This window comes from Sylvia atricapilla, chromosome 1 (assembly GCF_009819655.1).
Source record: "Sylvia atricapilla isolate bSylAtr1 chromosome 1, bSylAtr1.pri, whole genome shotgun sequence".
NCBI classification, from domain to species: domain Eukaryota; kingdom Metazoa; phylum Chordata; class Aves; order Passeriformes; family Sylviidae; genus Sylvia; species Sylvia atricapilla.
The window spans coordinates 41,873,575-41,892,932 of NC_089140.1; the positions used below are offsets into that span (position 1 = coordinate 41,873,575).

Here is a 19,358-nt window from a genome sequence, read left to right on the forward strand (position 1 = left end):
CGAAACACACGTTATATTAATTATAAATGCATGGCTTCAGAACTTCCAGCAAAAATTTCTCTAGTAGTTCTCTAGAAGACCTAGCTTCCTAAATCACGAAGAATTTTTAGTTGTTACTACAATTTACCAACACGCACTAACCATGTATCAATATGTAACAGCATCAAGGCATACAACTGCTCCCTGGAAAGATTACTTGAAGAATAAGGCAGTTGGAATGAGGGACCCACATGTACTCCATCAGGTTCACCAGAACATTGCCTTAGAGGCTTTCCATTTGTTTTGTTACCAGACAAAGAAATTAGGCTGACTTGATACAGCCGCTCCTGAGGAACAGTTCGGATTCAGAGGCACGTAATGAACTACTTTTGACAAGATGCAAAGGTGGGATAATTCCACCTTTGCCAGAAAACCAATAACATGAAGATAAAGTAGTGTTTGTTTTAAGAAGTCACAATTGTCTAAAACTTAGTAAGTTCATCAAATCTGTATTCATTGGGATGTGCATATGAATGGAGAAAGCACATCTCAGGAGTGGCTGGAGGTTTGGAGTGGACAGCCCTCCAGCAAATTGCCAGCTACGCAGTAAGAGTCAGCTCAAGACACTTCAGCCTTGCTTCCACTCAGCCCAGCCAGCTTAGACTGCTCACTCTGAACCATCCCACCCACCACCACACAGGGTAACTCAAATAAGGGAGCCATACTACACAAACAGAAAGCTAAGGGGCCATATACTAGTTATCTAGCAACAGGCTCAGAGCCCTTAAAAACTGGTACTGCTAGAAGAGTGCAGGAGCTACCATGGAATATTGTCAATTAAAATACGTGTTGTCTGGAACAGTGAAAGAAGACAGCACCTTCACACTGAGAGGGCATGTAGTTACCTTTTGAAACTCTGTCAACAGCCACCATTTATAACTCTAATCCAAACCTTAATTCTAATCTTATCAATGGTTTCATGATATTGGGGGAGGCAGGGATTATTACATCCACCCCCAAACTGCCAATTGTATTAAGTACAAGAGGGGAAAAAACAAGGAGGGTATTAAATCTTACCCCCACTATCATTTTATTGCACAGAAGAGCAGCAGTAGAAAGACTGGGACCTCAGTGTTCTAGGAATTCTTTTGTACCTCTTCCTTTCCAACTCCATGATGTTTTGTTCTTGTTGCTTGTTTGGATGCCATTTCTTTCAGGGTAGAATCTACTCCAGACCACTGCCTGATCTATTCAGTACCAATTTCTTTATTATGATTATTTTGGTTTTGTTTTTCTTTTTTTTTTACTTCCATAAACTGTCCCTCCTTTCTTCCCATCCAATATTTGTCCATTCATTTAAAAGCCTTTAACAGAGGCTGACACCAAATACATCCTATTGGGACACAACTGCAACACTGCAGGCACTTTCTGCAGTAACTAACCAGGGGAAATTATTTTCCAGTATTTCAGTCTAGTATTCAGTCAATGCAACTAAATTTCCTTGTGTCATTATCTGCACAATAGTGTCCACTATTTGCAAGTACTTCGGTGGGAGAAACAACAACTTTCATTTTCCCCTACAAATGATCGCTTCTCTGAAGGGAGGCGGCTCAGTCCTCACAACAAGTTTAGCCAGCTCGCTGATCAGTCAGTCATCAATTAAAGAAAATCTGGTTTCCAACTTGCTCATCTAGCCACAAAAGCTGTGTTTGGGACACTCAGCCGGCTCGCTCGGCAACCGGTTTCTTAACAGAGAAGCCATGCCTTTCTCAAGTAACATCCTTGTATGGATCAAGTATTCTTGAAATTTGAGTGACTTTGTCTAGCAGGCTGCAGACCCCCTTCACGCTCCAACCTCAATGTATTAAATCTCCAGTGCCTTTGGGCACACCATATATAGCGGTGGGGGCGGGGTGTGCTGCAGGGGGCTGGAATTTAACCCTTTACCAGCTCTGCTTTTAAAGGGGAAAAAAATGAAGGCTTGGAGGAATGCTGCTCCTTCTTTCTATGCTCTGAGAAAGTTCCTCCTCAAAGTAACAGATTCACTCTGCCACACATGCACTTGCTAAAACATGCTGGAACTACACAGCTGACCTCAAAGCACAGCAAGACACAGCAGCAGCAAGACCCCAGGAGCTACCTGATGGCTCTCCTTACACCCTCCACCGCCTGACATGGCATTTATTCAAGGTTACAGAAGATCAGCAATGAGTAACCTTGTCAGCCAACAAGTACTGAATCACTCACTGGTGCTCCACACTACCAGCCCCGACACAAGAGAGCAGCATTTCTCTAGTCCCTGATGCAGCACTAGGTTGGATTACAAAGCTTAAGGGCATCCATAACATAGACAAGCTTTCAGGCTTTGCTCCCACCCAAAATTTAAGGCTAGGGATTTATTTTTTTTTTTGTACACTTAACTGTCTGACAGTGTGAACAGCTGAGTAAAAAGAACCACTGGAGTGAAAGGGGAGGGGAAAAGGGGAAGATTTTAAGCTTGATAGCTGACATTTTACCCTAAATAATAGTTTGCCTTTTGTTAACCACGAGCAGCTGAACAAAAGGACGTATAACATTAGTTTTTTGGCATATGCCAGTCACTCTGGACAGCAACTACCTAGACATCCAAACAGAATTGACAAAATCCAACACAACATGGGATACGGAGAAGTTACAGCAACAAGCTCCAGCACAACCCTCTGAGAATCACACTGAAGTTCGACTGCTAAATTTCAGGTCCCTGCCAGCCTTTTAATCCAGCCGAGCACAGCATTTAATAGTTCTGCACATTCACAATACTACGGCTAGCAAAAGGAAATCTTTATAGTAGACGGTGGTTTAAAAGAACATTGGCTATCCACAAAATATATGGGGTGAGCATGTAATACAAGCAATCAACTGAAAAAGGTCAGGTTTGGCAAACTTCACAGAACACCTTTAAATATCTTGCTTATGTGTGGAGACTAACCAAAATTAAAAGGAAAATGATGCAACTCACGTTCAGCTATTACCTTTAGCTCACTAAAGCACCCTCCTCTCCCACAACACAGATTCAAGGGTGAGCATTTGCTATTCTCACATCCCTGGAAATCACTAGTATGAGAGCAGCCTTGGTGATTGCTTGTGTCATCTTAGGAAAGAATACTGTAGTAACAAACAGGAGTAAAACAGCTGCTGAGGTGACAGCAGTTGCATTTGGTTGGGTTAATTTGTCTACTTCATAAATGAGTTTAAAGACAAGTCACATGTTTCTTCAGCTGAGGTTGTTTTCTCTGTAGCATTCAAGGAATATCTCAAAATCTCCAGAATTTTAAGCACTCAATTCTGAAAAGTGACTCAAACCCACTGCCAGTCCAACAAGTTTAGAGCTTGCCTCAAGTGTTCTCCCTGCTGCTGGAAGGTAATCCATTTTCTCCAAGTCGGTACCAGTGCAGAGGCAACACAGCACAAAGCATACAGAACCATAAAACAATGAGCATTTGAAGTTTCCAGTTCAAGTCTTATAGTCACTTCAAAAATATTTTTCAACCACATATGAAGGAAACTGCTAACTAGTCATCATCCTATCCAACAAGTTCACCATCTGGGGTTTTAGCAATGCATATTACACACTCAAGTGAAATAACAGGAATGGAGCTCTTATTTCTTAGAGCTGAACATGTAACTATGAATTAATTCATGTGCCAGTATTGCACACATATCTGAGATGTCTAAACAACACAGAACATATATTCATGAGCCTCATCTGTGGGTACTGGGTTTTATTCTTTTTCATACTATGCTATACAACTGGAGCATTCAAAGCTGGCCAACATTTTTAGTTGCTAAAAAAGATTAGCAGCTATGGACTCTATAACTGAGAAGAATTTATTTTGTTGAAGGTTGATAGCAGAGAAAGAAACAAGTAGCTGAGTATCAAAAGAACTTAAGAAAAGAAGCATACTGATGTCTTAACCACATGCAATTCCTCTCCTTCAAGACAGTAGAGCAAAGAGGAAAGACAAAATAATGTTTGAGGTGACATAACATAGTAAAGAAGTTTTTGTACTCAAGGTAGAAGCTGGCAGATAGTATTGCTCCAATTCCTTAACATGTTTTTGTTCCGTTTCTGTGACTTGATTTGGATGCACAAGTTTAATTTGTTAAGAGGACCAAACCCATCCCATCCACAGAGCCCTCCTTCAAGCACAGCCAGGGAAAGAAGAAAACAAGCCATCGAAGGAGCTGCAGCTGAGCCCATGAGGAGAACAGCTGAAACAAAGTCAGTATGTCCAATATATTTTAGGATCAGGGACATCCATTCATTACATTAACCAATACTTGGATTGCCAAACAGTAGCCAGTCCCACTCCCACCCAGTATTTCTACACTTCAATTAAAGACTTGGAATGATAGGTTAAAAACATTAGCAAAAATTATGTACAACATAATTATGATCCAAGATTTTATTTGTAACTGCTCTACTGAAAGTGGATTACAGCTGAAGACAATAAACCCCTTCTGTGAAATCTTATCTGTGGTAACATTAGTCTTGCATTCAGTGCATTGTTCATGCAGCTTAAGATCCGTGCTCTCAACACATCGTGATTCTTTGTCTGATGGAAAGACACCAACAGCTTTGCAGGAAGGAAGGGAGTATGGGAGGAAAACTAGGAAGAGACTGGGTCAAGACAGTATTGAAAGAGGAATGATACCTCCTTGACTTTAAAACAGAGGAACTAAGTAGTTTTCCTTTAAGGAAGCATGGTCTAGCAAGTGTGTTTACATGCGCTGAAAATTTAGCTGAAAGGAAAAACTGCTACCCATGATGCAAGATTTCATCACTAAATTGAAGTAAAATTCAGATAGACCTTCTCTCCCAGTTATGATATAGAATTCAAGGCATTGGTTCTAACAAAACCATAATTAAAAAAAAAAAAGAAGAAATACACAGTAGTCTAGTTTCATGCCTATTTATTTTATGCATAGCTCCAGTTGTACATTCTCAAGAAAAGTCACTATAACCTCAGAGGTCTATGCCGCAGCCTGCAAGCATTAATACCCTTACACACTGCAATACTCAAATACTCTTGGGTTTTCAAAGAGTAAAAGTAAAAATAGTCCATGAAAGTCGCCTGAACATCCAAGGCATTTACGATTCTTCCAATTTTTACTCACTGGAAATTATCTGAAGTCATGTTTAATTAAGCCAGCAGTGCAAGTGTCATATTATCACCATGAGAAAAACCTGACAATTTTGCTGTATTTACCCTAAAATGGTGAGGAGATTTCAACACCAGTCACTGCAAAGCAGGGGGTTTGGATTCTGTCCAGTATGGTATTAAAGCTGTTTAAAACCTAGTTTTAATTCTCTTACTAAAGGAGTTAAAAATACTTCTGCATGCAGGGAAGAGCCAGGAGCTAAAGATGTGATGGGGAAGAGGCATCTAAAGGGAAGGTAAGGCAGAGTAATACCAGAGGCTTAACACCTGATAGCTAAACAGTTTAAGTTAAAAACATTGTGGAAAAAAAGATTATTCCAATCCCTTATCATCCTAAGGATGTTAAATCCACATTCCATAAAGCACATGTGAGCAAAATAACTCACTACCCTGCCTTCTTCATCAGGAAAAAGCTAAAAAGGAAAACACAACTGTCAGTAACCTAATCTGAAGCACTGTCTTCAGATGGGCACCTGTATGTGCATTTGATACCAGAAGAGAAAAGTCACAGTAACTATGATAAATGAAGGCTGCATGAGTAGAAAGAACAAAATGCAGTTTCTTACATACACTGGAAGTATGAATGCACACATGCACTCATGCACACATTTTTCTTTTAAGATGAGGCTCTAGCAGTCACAACATCAGCAACACAGAGTCTTGTATTTTAAGACCACTGCCTCAGGATGCACTCCTAAAACTCTTAAATCATTTTGTTAGGCAGCAAAAGCCTTAATCAATACAAAGAGAAACAGCAAGAGCCTGTACCACACACTGCAGTTGCATATAATGACCCTTGAGCAAGAGATGCAGAACTGGAACCAGGAACTTGGGCATACTCCCTCTGCATCAGCCAAGGGTTTTGGCGAGACCTGTGGGTGGATGGCATTGGGAGCACCATGGAGCAGAGCCCAGCATTTGGCAGTGTGGAAAGCCATTGCACAAAAGCAACCACCTTTAACCCACCAATCCTGTCTAACCACTCCATACCTCCTTTCTCCTCATACCAGTTCAGCTTGCAATTACAATAAACTTATACCAGCAAAAGTGGAAAAAGTTTTCTGTGACGTTTAAGTGAGTTAAACTGGCTCACAGGAGCATCTCCTGAGTGCACACAGACAAGCCTGCTGAGAACAGAGGAGAAAGTGAGATCCCCTGTTCTCTGAGCACCCATGAGATGTTCAGGCAGCTTGCTCCCTATTGTGAAGCCACAGCTTTACCCTACATTAGAGCAGCTTCGACATAAATTCAATCAGCAAATTTAGCCAAGGTACCAGGTAAGTAGCTTTCAGTTCAGCTGACAGCTATGCAGTTGATTGCTTTCATCTATACATGTACAATCCTCAAAAAATTCAAAAAAAGTATCTTTCACAATCTGTAAAACAATAAGAAGGAATGCATTTTATTTGTAATCTAAAAAGGTAAGTAATCCAGGAATATATGCAACCCCAGAATTCAACATAGCAATCTGATTTTAGTGAGTGTTGTCTACATGTTCCAGTAGCCCCATGAACCATTGCGACTTACTGATATGGCAAAAAACTTAAAAAGTTTGTAAATTAATCTGATCAGTTAAGAACCTGACCAAAGACAGACCTGATGCAAGGAAAAGGAAAGAACAGTGTGTCTAAGGGCAAGGGGAAAACGACCTTTAAAATCCTTTCTTGCAATGGAGGGAGGAGCTGCGGTGTATAAGGGTTTTGTCTTGTATGCCTTGGTAGTTCATGAACCACTTCTAAAATGGAATCTGTAGAGCAACATGAGAACTAGAAGGGTCACACACCATTAAGCTGACTGAATTTGGCAACTCCACATTTTCCCTAGGAAGTGTTAGAAGTCTGCTATTGAAGTGTTTTGACCATCTACCACTGTTATCATGAAGTGGTATATTAAAACACACAAGGAGCTGAGCTCTGGAATAAATGAAACTAATTATTTAACTTGCAACTTGTGGCATTTTCCACTTTCTGCAAACTCACTTGAATCCAGATAGTTTATCAATACAAGCCAAGTGTCCTACAAGCTGTTCCAATGTTTTCTAAGATCATGGTTTAGTTTACAGCCTATTATATTAATATTTCAAGAAAAGAAAAACAGAGGTGCTCTTTCAGTCAGAAATGGAACAATCAAGAACACATTGACGTATCAGGTAGGATATTTGATTTAATTATGGGTAAGACTTTTAAGCATTTCCCCTGCTGCCATGATAACATTTTACATCAGACAGTGAGGTTCCCAGTAGTAAATCACCAGACTGGATTTCAACAGCAGCTCTATGACAAAGAATTGGCTTTTGCTTCCCCCTCATCCCACAACAGTTTTATTCACTTTCTTTCATGCATCACTGTAGTATCTGCAGGCACTGCCACCCTGAATGCAGTGTTCAGGGTTCTGCCCTCTTTAATGTTTGCCACTGCTGTAACAGTCACTATTTTCTGTTTCAGAGACTGTTGCATACTCATAGGACACAACAGGAGTCAACAGCTCAACTGAGACCAGAACCACCCCGACTAAAAAGAGACTACACCAGACAGCCCAGTTAAGAGCTGAAATCTGTATTTTTCTGCATTAAGAGGATGAGCAACTACACTGATCTTGTCTGGCAAATGTGTATGTGTAGTCTTGTTTTGAGACTTGGAACACCCAGTAAGTAACCACCCACGGTGCTATTTCCCTTCTCACTCGAGGGAGTCTCAAAACAGAGGTGGAATGAGGGAAAATTACGGGGAATGGACAGTGATTCCCAGAAGGAGGGGTGGAAAGACCAGAGAGGAACAGGACTAAAGGTAACAAATGAGTAGCAATATTAGGACAGGAGTATAATGTTTCAGGCAAGGAGGCACAAAACAAGGGAGCCAGCAACTTTTGTGCAGAAAACCCTCAGGGATGGGGTCAAACTCCCTATAACAGGGTAAGGAGGACGTCTCCTAGGGAAGGAGAACTCTGTATTTAAGAGAACTACTCTTCCAGCAGGTTGCAGATGAGGTTTGTCTCTGCCTAAATCTTACCTGCATTAATTACTCTGAGGGAACACCCTGCTCACCCGCTTTTCTCACATACTGAGCAGAAACAGTGTTTTTAACTACTAACATTAAGGTTTCAGGCTACCATTCCCGCCTCGCATTTCAGGTTTGTTTTTACGCTATTAGCCAAACAAAGTGCTTAAGTGATGCACTAAGTATTCTCCTGGAAGGCTGCCTTTCTATTATCGTTCCTTTTACGAGGCTGTAAATAGCATTCTTAAACAAGCAATAACCCTCACAGTTTTGCAGCCATCCTTTCTCAGAAAAATAGTTGTACATGTCACCCATATTTTTAGCCAAAGCAATAAAGATTTACAGGACAAACTGTTCCCAACAGTCTCTCCCAAACAATTCCCCTTGAGTTAATAATAAATACTTGCAAATACTGATCAGGCGCACCCGAATTAAGGAGTCACCAAATCACACTAATCAAGAACAGTAGTAGATCATTAATTTGTAGAATAAAAGCCTTTCTCAACAGGAGCTGATGGCTTGAAAATACTTACTTGTTTTAAAACAATTTCTAGGTCTACAGGACACAGGAACACCCAAACCCAATCCTTTAAGAGGTGTACGCTTTTCAGAGCACACTGTTGAAAGTAAAATTATTTATGTAAAATAATTTTTTTCAGAAGTTACTTCTAGAAAAGCCGTACAGTTTAAGCAAGGCTAGAATACCTTTGTTCCCTTTGCAATTTAAGCTTTCAAGTCCACAAAATACCTTGGGAGTTCCTATCCCAGCTACTCTTTTACTAAGTGATGAAGAGTACATTGCATTAGAAGCTAGATATTCTATGCTAGGGCCAAAACCCCTCAATTGTTTCATTTTGCACACCTCAAAAATAACTTTCATCCTACTGAGAACACAAACTGGAAGCTTTCTAGCCTGTACCACCATACCAAAGTTACACTCCAAAATGAATGCAGAAAACCGGCTTTTTCTAGTGTCTTAAGAACATCATGCCTCATTTCAGTCTAGTATTCAGTAAGACACAAGTGCTTTAGGAAGCCCACTCTTAGGGAGATACTGAGGTACCACAAAAAGCTGTAAGCAGCCCGCTTGCAATAACGTTTCTGGGTTGCCTTTTTTTTGGTTGTTTTTGTTAAAAACTTGATTGTTTCTCAATCACACTTCATGTCCCCCAAATGGCATTTTAAGGTCTTTCTTTTTCCACAAAACTCATATGGTCTGTCCTCTGCCACTAACAACTTTAAGAAACACAAAATGCCAGACCTTTCTAGAATTATTTCATACCTACAGCAACATTAGAAGATATAGAAAAAGTGTCCCTGAAAACTGAAGACAAAGGCATCACCACATTTCCCTAGGCTAAATGCCTTCATGTATCACTTTAGCAAGCATCTCACAGGAAACTCTTGTTCTACACCCCTGTCCTCAGGCGGGTTTTCCCCTGAAGCCCCTTGTTGTGCTGTCCAACTTCATCCCGGGAGGAAACTACTTTCAACACCGGTTACTGGAAAATTCCAGCAAGATCCCCCCGCGCTGACCCCCAGAGCAAAAGGGGAAAGTAAGCAGATCGCCATTTTCCAGCTTCAAACGAAAAAGCAAGTTTCAAAGTATCACAGCAAGAAACAATCCCAATGAAACTTAAGACACATTCAAGTACATTTTGAAGAAGCCACTGGCTCTTTTAAGATTTATGAAATAATACTTAGGTCACCAGAATCAAAACTTGCAAAGCCAAAGCCTTTTAAATTAACACCACACAAACCAAGTTCCTGTTTTTGCATCAGTAGATGTTTGCCACCACAGAAGCAGACAAAACACTGACCTAGAGCAGTAGATGTAACTGGCATATGCAAGCCTGAGTATCTCTGCTAACTTTTTCACTACCTTTTATTTATTTATAATTAAACAATCAAAAAGGTGCCCTTTTCTCAACAGAGTTATCTTTCTTCCCTATTTATTCGTTTTTCTTTCTCCAGTGGATTACACGCCGAACACGGCTGCGCAAAGCAGACTCCGCAAACCAGTTTAACTGAGCATTCGGGCTCTGGGGGGCCCAAAATTTTTTTCTCTCGCAACTCCACGGCCCCGCCACCCCTCGGTAGGCGCCCGACGAGCTCCCTCTGAGGGGCGCAGCACCCGCAGCAGCCTAATGTCCCCGCTGCACACCCTTCACGGGCAGACCAGGGCACCACCGGCCGCCTCCGGGAAAAGCACGTCCCGCACCTCGTGGAGGGGCTCCTCCGGCTCACCTCCTCCTCCTCTTCCTCCCGGGCGGCGGCGCTGAGCAGCGCCCGGTGGGAGCACGGCGCACCCGGGACGCCGCCGCCTGGCCGCACGCCCTTCCCCGGTGTGCCGGCGGCTCCCGCGCCCCGCACCGGCCGCTGGCGGGGTGCCTCTGCCCCCTGTCCGCAGCCCGGCGGGGCGGCGGGAGCGCCGCGGCCGGTCCCCGCCGCCCCCCGGCAGCGAGCGATGCGGGCGGGGGCCCTCTGGCGCCGGCCAGGGGCGGGAACGCGGCCGCCCCTTCCCTCCCTCCCTCCCGCGCCGCGCTCCGCGCTCACCTCGTCGTCGTGGTGCTGGCAGTAGCTGGCCCGGTCGGGGAAGACGGAGAGGATGTTGTACGGCGAGGCGGGGTAGGGCGGGCTGAGGGCGAGCGGCGCGGCGGGGCCAGCGGCGGCGGGGCCGGCGGCGAAGCGCTCGATGAAGTGGTCCTTGGTGAGGCGGACGCGCTGGTGCGCCCGCACGCAGTTGTCGCACAGGTGCTCCTGGCAGTCGAGGCAGCGGGAGCTGGCGGCGTTGCCCTCGTCGCAGGAGCTGCAGCGGGGCTCGCCCTGCCGGCTGTGGGGCCGCCGCAGCAGGAGCGCCGCCGAGCCGCCGCCGCCGCCGCCCGAGGAGGAGGACGACGACGACGTCGAGGAAGGCGCGGCCGAGGCGGCGGCGGCGGGCGAGGAGCCGGCGGCGCGGGGCGGCCCGGGCGGCGGGCGGCCGTGGTGCCGGTTGTTGCCGCCGCCGCCCGACCCCGCGGCGGGGCCGGCCCCGGCGGCGCGGCCGTTCTTCTGCTCGTCGGCGGCGGCCGCCACGACGACGACGTCCAGCAGGTTGCTGAGGAGGAAGTTGGAGGAGGGCAGCGCGTCCATGCCCGAGGGCTCCGAGATCACCACCTTCTGGTCGCAGATGGGGCAGCGCAGCTTGAGCGCGTCCCCCGCGCCGGGGTGCCGCTGCGCCTCCAGGCACTGGCGGCAGAAGGCGTGCAGGCAGGGCAGGACGTGGAGCCGCCGCGGCGGGCCCCCGCAGGAGGAGCTGCCGCCGCCCCCGGAGGAGCTGGAGGTCTGCGAGGAGGACGAGGAGGTGGAGGAGTTGGACGAGAGGGGAGCCGGCGAGCCGCACATCTCCTTGCACAGCGGGCAGATCTGGAAGTCGGACTCGGGAAACGAAGCCATTTGCGATGGGCCTGACTCCCGGATGGGGGGGCAAAAACGTGTCTCTCCTCCCTCAAAAAAAAAAAAAAAAAAAAAAAAAAAAAAAAAAAAAAAAAAAAAAAGCGTGGGCGGAAAAGCAGAGGCGCGGGGAGAAGGTAGTTCTGCAAGCAGCTTACGAGCAAGCTGGCATCGATCAGTCGTTTTGCCAAGTGGGATCGATGGGCCGGTTTTGCAAATACGGTGTCATCGATCCGACGGTCTGCAGGGAGCTGGGTCCTCTCCTCGTACGTCGCTGCTGCCGGGCTGGCTGCTGCGGGGAGGGGGGAGTATTTTTGGTATCAAGGTGTAGCTGTCCCGTTCTCCCTCAGTAAATGGATCCTCTCTTCCCTCTCATGTACTTAATCCCGATACCCCGTTGCATTAGACAAATTGTATCGATTCCCCGATCGGTCAATACCTCACACAGTCTTCTCATCTCCCCCTCGGGTCAGCAGTTTGACAACGTGGTTTGGTTACTTGTCCTCTTCCTAAACGGAAAGTGCATGGGCGCCGACCGCCCGATCCCCGCCGCATCCAGCGGGGACCGAACTCCGTCCGCCGGGGCTCGGCTCCGGTTCCCACGGCCGCAGAACCGGGTCGGGGCGGCAGTGCAAGTCCCTCTCGGCCGGGCGGGTGGGGGGCAGCAGGGGCTTAACTCAAGTTTCGCTCTTTCTTCTTGGGGCGTTGGGTTTTTTCCTCTTTTCCTTTAAACCTGTGCTTGTCGGGGGGGAAGGGGAAATTTCGTTTCAGTTCCCCCCTCCACTTTTGCAATCCAGAGCAGCTCTAGGAGAGAGAGAGGCACTGAAACACAGTGGCCAGGCAGACTTCTCCGGCTCCAGTCTTCCCCCGCCGACGCCTGCTCCACCACCGCATGACTGGGGGGTGGGGATGGAGGGCGGCGTTGGTGCCCACCCCACCGGCAGAGACTCACGCTGGCGGGACGCGGAGGAGGAGATGGGAAGAATAAAAGGGCTCCGAGGACGGCCAAGAAGGGCAGTCCCCCCTCTCGCCTCTCCTAGTCTCGGCTCCCGCCGGACGCCTTCCTTTACGCGGGGCTTCCCGCGGAGGGCAGCGCCGAGCCCGCAGCAGCCCCGGCACACGCGGTACCCGCCGGCTCGGGCGGCTGCTCCCGGCCGGTCAGCGCCGCGGGCTCGGCGCGGCTCGCAGAGGCTGCGGCGGCCGGGCAGAGGAGCAGCGGCAGGTCCCCGCCGGCTGCCCTGAATTATTCATGGGGGGTGTATTATATTCGCTCGCACAAATTGGAGCCGCTGTGCAATGCTATCCGAGAGCGCTACGCTCGCCCCCTCCTCCTCCTCCTCCTCTCCGGTTCTCTCTCGCTCTGAGCCCCTGCAGCGCCTAGGATCACATTTCCTTTGTCATCTCGCCTCTTCGCGTGGTGTTTTATTGAGAAAACAAAAATAATATAAAACCCGAAGAAGAGGCGGGGGGGGGGGGGGGGGGGGCGGCGGGGGGAAAAGCAGCGAAAACCAAAACGCCCGCCTCCCCCGCGATCTGCCGAGCCGGAGCCCACCGGCCCCGGGGGGTGAATTAGCAGGAATTACTCACTGATGCGGCAGCACCGTCCCGGGCGGCGTGGGATCCGGGGAGAGCCATCGCGCCGGGCGCCTTCCCCGCCTGGCGGGGTGCGGAGGGCGGCCCCGGGGGGGCGCGGGGCTGGCGGCGGCGCTGGCTCCGGCCCCGCTGCGGCCGCCGGCACTGGGGCGGCGCGGCGTGCGGGAGCCTTTTAAGCTCCGACGGCGCGGGCTGACTTCCGCCCGGCTGCGGGGGGCGGCCGGGGGGCGGTGGCGGCGGGCAGGAAACATTCGCCCTCCTCCGGCCCGACCTGCCCCCATCCGCCCGCATCCAGCCCCCTTCGCCCACCCCCCCATTTTTTAATACCGCCGGTTTCAGCCCCGGGGACCCCCCCCTCCCCTCCCAGCCTGCGTCTGACGCGCCGCGGCTCGGGCGGTCGCCAGACCCTCGCGCCCTTTTTGGGCTCGGGATGCGAGCGGGGCTTCGCGGCCGTTCTTTGAAAGCACCGAGGCGTTAATGCAGCTTTAAACATTAAGTCTCTCGAGTAATTGTTTTCTGACGCCAAGTCTAGGGGTGACGGGCTCCTCTCCACGCTTTTGCGGTTGCCGCCGGGTCTGCCTTGCCCGGGCGGGCGAGCCCGGTGGGGGTTTGCTGCTGGGGCAGGGGTAGGCGCTTTCTCTCCTTCAAAGTGACGCGATGAAGTTAGCAAAAATCGGCGGGGATGCCATTTGGGCTGCTGCGAGACGACACTTAAATAAAAACCGCAACAATTATTTTAGTTCTAATGAAATGCCCCGCCACCAGCAACGTGTGGGTGCAAAGTTTCAGCTCTGCAGCACGACTGAGTGGCCACCTTCTTGGTTAGTGGGGCTTGCGGTAGCAAGAGAGGACGCATGGCATCGTAGCTTTTAACAAGGAAACTGGAAATCTGAGAAATTTTAAAATGTGGAACTGTCTTAGGGACTGGAAAGTAAAAAAAAAAAAAAACAAAACAAAACAAAAAAAAAAACCAACAACAAACCATGAAAAGGAATAAAAATGGGAAAATATACAGATTAGTGAATGGAAGCATCTGTAAAAAAGCAAAATAAACTCAAAACTAATTGCTGTTCAGTAATGATAATAAATCCTCAGAACTACCACAGAACAGGAAAACTGGTTATTAAAATAAGTTATGTTTCTCCTTTGTTTAGTCCCTAGATGTACAAACAACTAAAGCTATTTAGACACACAAATAACACTAACTTAAATTTTCTACTTAAAACTGCCTTTTGTCTTCTGCTGACAGGTACTAAACATAACTCAAGCCATGCCTGTGGGGGCATCTCAAAAAGCCCTTCAGAGAACTGAGAAACTCAGGAGTGCTAACACCCTTACGCAAGACCAAGCAATGGGAATCGTTTATGAAGTCCATGGGGCAACACACCGGCATTAAGTTGTAAACAACCATGAATATTTATTATGCTCCTCAGTAGTATATTCTGCTGAGAACTTGCCTTATATAGCATCACTGAAGGATTTGGATCTGGTGCTGTGTCCTTTATATTGCAGACCCATAAGTTCACATTTGAGCATGCAGGTGAAATCCACCCCAGCTTTGACTATCTAGAGGTAAAAAAAAAATCACTCAGCCTTGCCTTAGCTCTGTTTATGTGCTGTGGTTGCCGCAGAGAGTTATGATGCTGCAGAGCTGGTCCTTTCCGTGATGAAGTCAGTTGTGAAGAGAGGGAGCTGCCCAAACAACAAGCGCACAGTTGATCTCTTTGGGTTTCCCAGCTAATGCTTTGCACCAGCTCTCTCAATGGAAACTGTCATCTTTTGTGTTCAGAAATATTTTAATTGGGCAGAAATTCCCACATGTGTGTCTCCAGGCATATCTGACACCCCTGCCTCCCTCACTGACAGCTGCTTGCTTTCCAGCAAACTGGCTGAAGGGGGAAATTCTGTGCGTTGATGCTTCAAATGGTCCTTAACGGCTCAGATGCTACCTACTCGCTGTGGAAGGTCCCTTTTGCTGACAGGATCCACTGTGTTTGTGCCAAAGCTCCTGAAGCTTGTTTACATCTTGCACCCTCCCTGAGCTTGTAAAAGGCTATAAGAAATTCACTGTCCCTGAACAGAGGGTCCTTATTCTCCAGCTGTCACCCTCATATTGGAGCACCCCTGTCTTGCTGAATCAAAGTCCTTCTTTTCTTCTCTCTCCCACTTTCACCGCTGAAGGAATGCAACATTTTGAGGCTTCCTCCAATTATGGATGGCTTTCTGTCTTCACTGTGAAAAATGCTGAAATAAAGCTAAAGGGAACACACCAGTATTACAATCCTTCTGAAACATTGGCTGCTGGAGCACTTGTGCGCTCAACTATACAGCAGATAGCACCATGCATTTTTCTGCTTAATGCATTGACTCGATGGTTTTCGATTCAATTAAATTGTTCTGTTGCAAAAACACCCTCAGCTCTCTTCAGAGTGAGGCCTCAATATATTTCATTTGTTTTCTAAGCCGACAAACACGTGAGTGAGTAACAGCGTGGGGGCGATAGGTGAAGTGCGGGAGGCTTCTCATTTCTTGTTGGACAGCAGGATGAGAACTTATTTTTATGATTTTTCCCTGGGAAGCTAGTGCTTCGCGTTTTCCCTTTTTGTTTCTTAAAAACAAAAGAACAATAGCTATCCTGGTTAGCAGGGCTATTGTCCCTCTGTGCCAAATAAATGAAATCTCCCTGCTTACGTGAGCGTCTGAGATATTTCTCTGCATTCTGCTGGTTCTCCTTTGTGTCGCTCTGCTGAGGTTTCTCACATTTTATCCCCGTTTTTCCAGCCTTTTTCAACCCATTTCTCTCATCTTTCTTTTGTCCTCCATTCATACACTGTTGCTAGTCTGAATTTGAAACAATGTGGTATGTACTAAAGGCAAGCCCATCTTTCAACTGTGTTGAAATCATAACTGTGTCATGATCATGTCAGAACTGTGTTGAAACATTAACCATTAAAACATTCTAACAATGCTAAAACCTGAGCATGACTGGCCAGATCTTCAGAGACACTTAACAAGAATGGAAATATCTCTGAAGATCTGGGCCAGCATCTACCTAGTTGAAAAATCTCTATTTGGCAACATTTGTCTGTCCTTGACTAACTGCCCAGCCACTGCAGCTAAAGGATGCATTAAAAATGCTTTTTTCTTTTTCCCCTTAAATTTTAGTGGAAAACAGGACATTAGGGCAGAAGACTGCACCTGAGTCATTCTCTGGCATCTGCTTAGAATACTGGGATGTGCTTTCCTATTGGAAGCTCCGTTTTCTTGAAGGAGAGCATCTGCTTTCCGCCAGCAGCGCTACAGGACAAACACAACAGTGTTCCTGCCAAAAGAAATACAGCTGGAAAACCCAGGGGTCTGGGGGTTAAAAGCTTTGTTAAATAGAACCAGGTAGAGTAATCATGAGTTTGGAGATATTTGACTGTAATTTTAGAGGCAAACATTGACCAGCAAGAGCTCTCCTCTATGCCACCTGTGTGAAGTGGTCCAGCAGCCTGATGTGGTTTCTCCTGCTGTGCTGAGTGCCAAGGCAGTGTTGTGAGCTCAGAGCTCAGCAGGTCTTGTGAGCAGGGGTAGCTGAGGAGCTGGTGCAAGTCCCCGATTGTGCACAGGTAGTGATAAACAGAGAGGGGTCTCAGCTGCTGTTGTCATTGTTGCTGTTTTGCACCTAAGGACCCAGAAAACATTTCCAACTCCGGTATTGCTATACCACAGCCATAAAAAGCCAATGCAGTGGTTCATCGCTTCAAATTCTGCTCAGTCTTTCCTAGGGATTACCAAGATCTAAAACTCTCTCTGTCCTGTTGCCCCTGAGAATCCCCATCCTTGTTTATCTGTTAACAAAGAGACAAGAGGCACAGCATTACAACCTGTTTGGATCTTTAATTCTCCTGCTCAAGAATTCATCTAGTAAATCAATGTACAAAAACATTGCTTCCAACAGGTCTACCCACAAGGAAAGTCTTTAGCAAGATCTTGATGCTGGTGTAGCCATCAGAGATTTTGCATTTGTCAAATAGTGCCAGACAAATGAAAGAGGAAGGTTTTGTTGTTGGTTTTTAGCGCGCTGTTAGTGACTTATTCATTACACTCAGAGGAATATCCATCTTTTTTTTTGGTTTTCACCACAACTGTGCTCCATGGACAACTGTGCCACTTAAGTTCAGCCACTTTAGCTCTGATTTGTGCTGGGTTTTTTTTCTCCTTCCCTCATTTTTCCTCTTGCGAGCACAAACTTCTAAATTTGCCTCAGATTCCAAATTTGCCATGCCTGCTCCTGCACCCTGACTCTCGCTCAACCATATATCTGTCATTGGATCCATTAGTAAGTACAGTAGTAAGCTCAACTTTCTGCATGTGCTGCTGAGCTTCCTGTAGGGTATGCTGGATCTCGAGCAGGGTGGAGGGTTGGGGAGCAAAGAAGCAGGGAGTGTTGTCCCCATGGTATAAATCATTGGAAACTGGCTTGTTCAGCATATTAATTCAAGCGCTTGACACCCCCTCCTCCACCCATCCATCTCCCCTACAGCAGGGTCACCTTGAGTTTAAAGATGTGCTTGTTAGGGTGTGATGGGATCCAGAGAGGAACACGGAGACCTTCCTCTGTGCACATGTGCAAGTGAAATCTATAGATCTTGTTGGTATGCATCTTTGCATCTGTACAGTCTTCAAGGGCAGGCTTTGGGAAGCAGGGATCTTGTGCTCAAGCAGCTGACATTACTTTTAACCCCAGAGACACTTCCAGGTTTAGGCATCAATACTGCATTCCCAAAAAGAAGTGATCACCCACTGTCTTGCTTTACAGCACTAAGCTCTGCAGGCAACTGATACAAAGATGTAATTTTTCAGTGTGCTATAGAAAGTTTTGGGGTTTTCCACTTTTATTATAATGTCTCCAAGAGCACCTTTACGTTTAGGCCTCGCTCTAGCTTTCCTACTGCACAGTACACTTTTGAGACAAAACTAAATTATCTTTTTTTTTTTTTTTTTTTTTTTTTTTTTTTTTTTTTTTTTTTCCTGTGCATTCTGATAAATTCCTTCTTGTTTTCAGAAATTCTGGCTGAAAATCATCCATTTCTAACCACATAGTAGGATTTAGCATCACAAGGACTTTTAACATCTTTACCTCCCAATGACTATCTCTAAAACCAATTTCCTCTTCCAGACTTCTCAAATCTCTCTCCATTTACCATCTGTTCAATCAGATTTCTTGTTAGGCTAAGTACCTGTGTTGGCTTTAATCTTTGATGATGACAGCTCAACTATTGCCCCCCAAGGATGGGCTCAAGGCCAGAAGATGCAAATGTCTGGTTCTTCTCACCCTGTTTCTGTTCTAAACAGCTTTCAAATGCGATGTCTACCATTGAGAATGGTCTAAATTCATGTCTCAGTCACAAGCGGTGACTTCACTGACTGGGAGTGAAAACTGATGCAGGAGTAGTGTTGAAGGTTCTCAAACTCACCTTCAACAAAATGTCCCATCAGATCACTTTTCTCTTTCAAGAAAAGCTTGGCAAAATAGATATATACCTTGCAAATATGCTCTCCAGATCAAGAAATGCAAGCTCTGAGCAGCAGGAGGTAGAAATCAGGTGCCACCCTTATGGGTAAATAACTAAGGTAAAAAGTTTTGTTATTAGTCTCCCGTTTCCTGACACTGCTTCTCCTGTGATACCTCACTCTGCATTTGTCCTCTCTGCACAATTAACTCGGCTGTAACTCAAGAGTTCTCCTTACCTTCGCTCTTGTTCACATCTGCAGGACCCTTTTACTCGGCTGGGGGAGTGCCTCTAACAGCGAGCGGTGGTGTACGCTGACGCTTAAGGGAGAGTGGCTTGTCAGCTGCTAATGCTTCCCCACAGCTGTGTAAACTCTGGGCGCAGGCAGCTGTTCCCCTCCAGATCTGGCGGCGAGAGCTGGGAAGCCTGGCACCCTCAGCTATTCATTACCAGCCCGCAAGCGGGGACGAGTGAGTGTCCCCTAACACACTGAAGCGCTGCCGTGGCCGACCTTGTGCTGGGAATGGTGAAGGGCTTGTGCAGTGTGTTCAGAGGGACAATAGCCTCTCCCATGCTTTTGTGTGGTTGCGAAGGTCACCTACATCTTTCTACATCTTAAGACTGCCTAGGTCCAAGCACTGCCTCTCCCCTTCTGCCTC

The 19,358-nt window shown here is 46.7% G+C and overlaps 1 protein-coding gene and 1 long non-coding RNA gene across 2 annotated transcripts in view; both read right to left on the reverse strand.

Moving 5' to 3' along the window:
• Positions 1-11,685, reverse strand: part of TRIM71 (tripartite motif containing 71) — a 54,576-nt gene extending 42,891 nt beyond the window's left edge. Inside the window, exon 1 of the mRNA XM_066320342.1 lies at positions 10,733-11,685. Coding sequence (XP_066176439.1) covers positions 10,733-11,611 — 879 coding nt within the window. The 5' untranslated portion in view covers positions 11,612-11,685. The remainder of the gene's footprint in view (positions 1-10,732) is intronic.
• Positions 11,686-14,181: 2,496 nt separating this feature from the next.
• LOC136365932 (uncharacterized) lies at positions 14,182-19,003 on the reverse strand. Its single transcript, XR_010744443.1, has 3 exons — positions 18,938-19,003; positions 18,664-18,744; positions 14,182-15,456 (listed from the first exon to the last, which is right to left on the reverse strand). It is a non-coding gene; the product is annotated as an uncharacterized lncRNA (long non-coding RNA).
• Between the last annotated feature and the right edge of the window lie 355 nt (positions 19,004-19,358).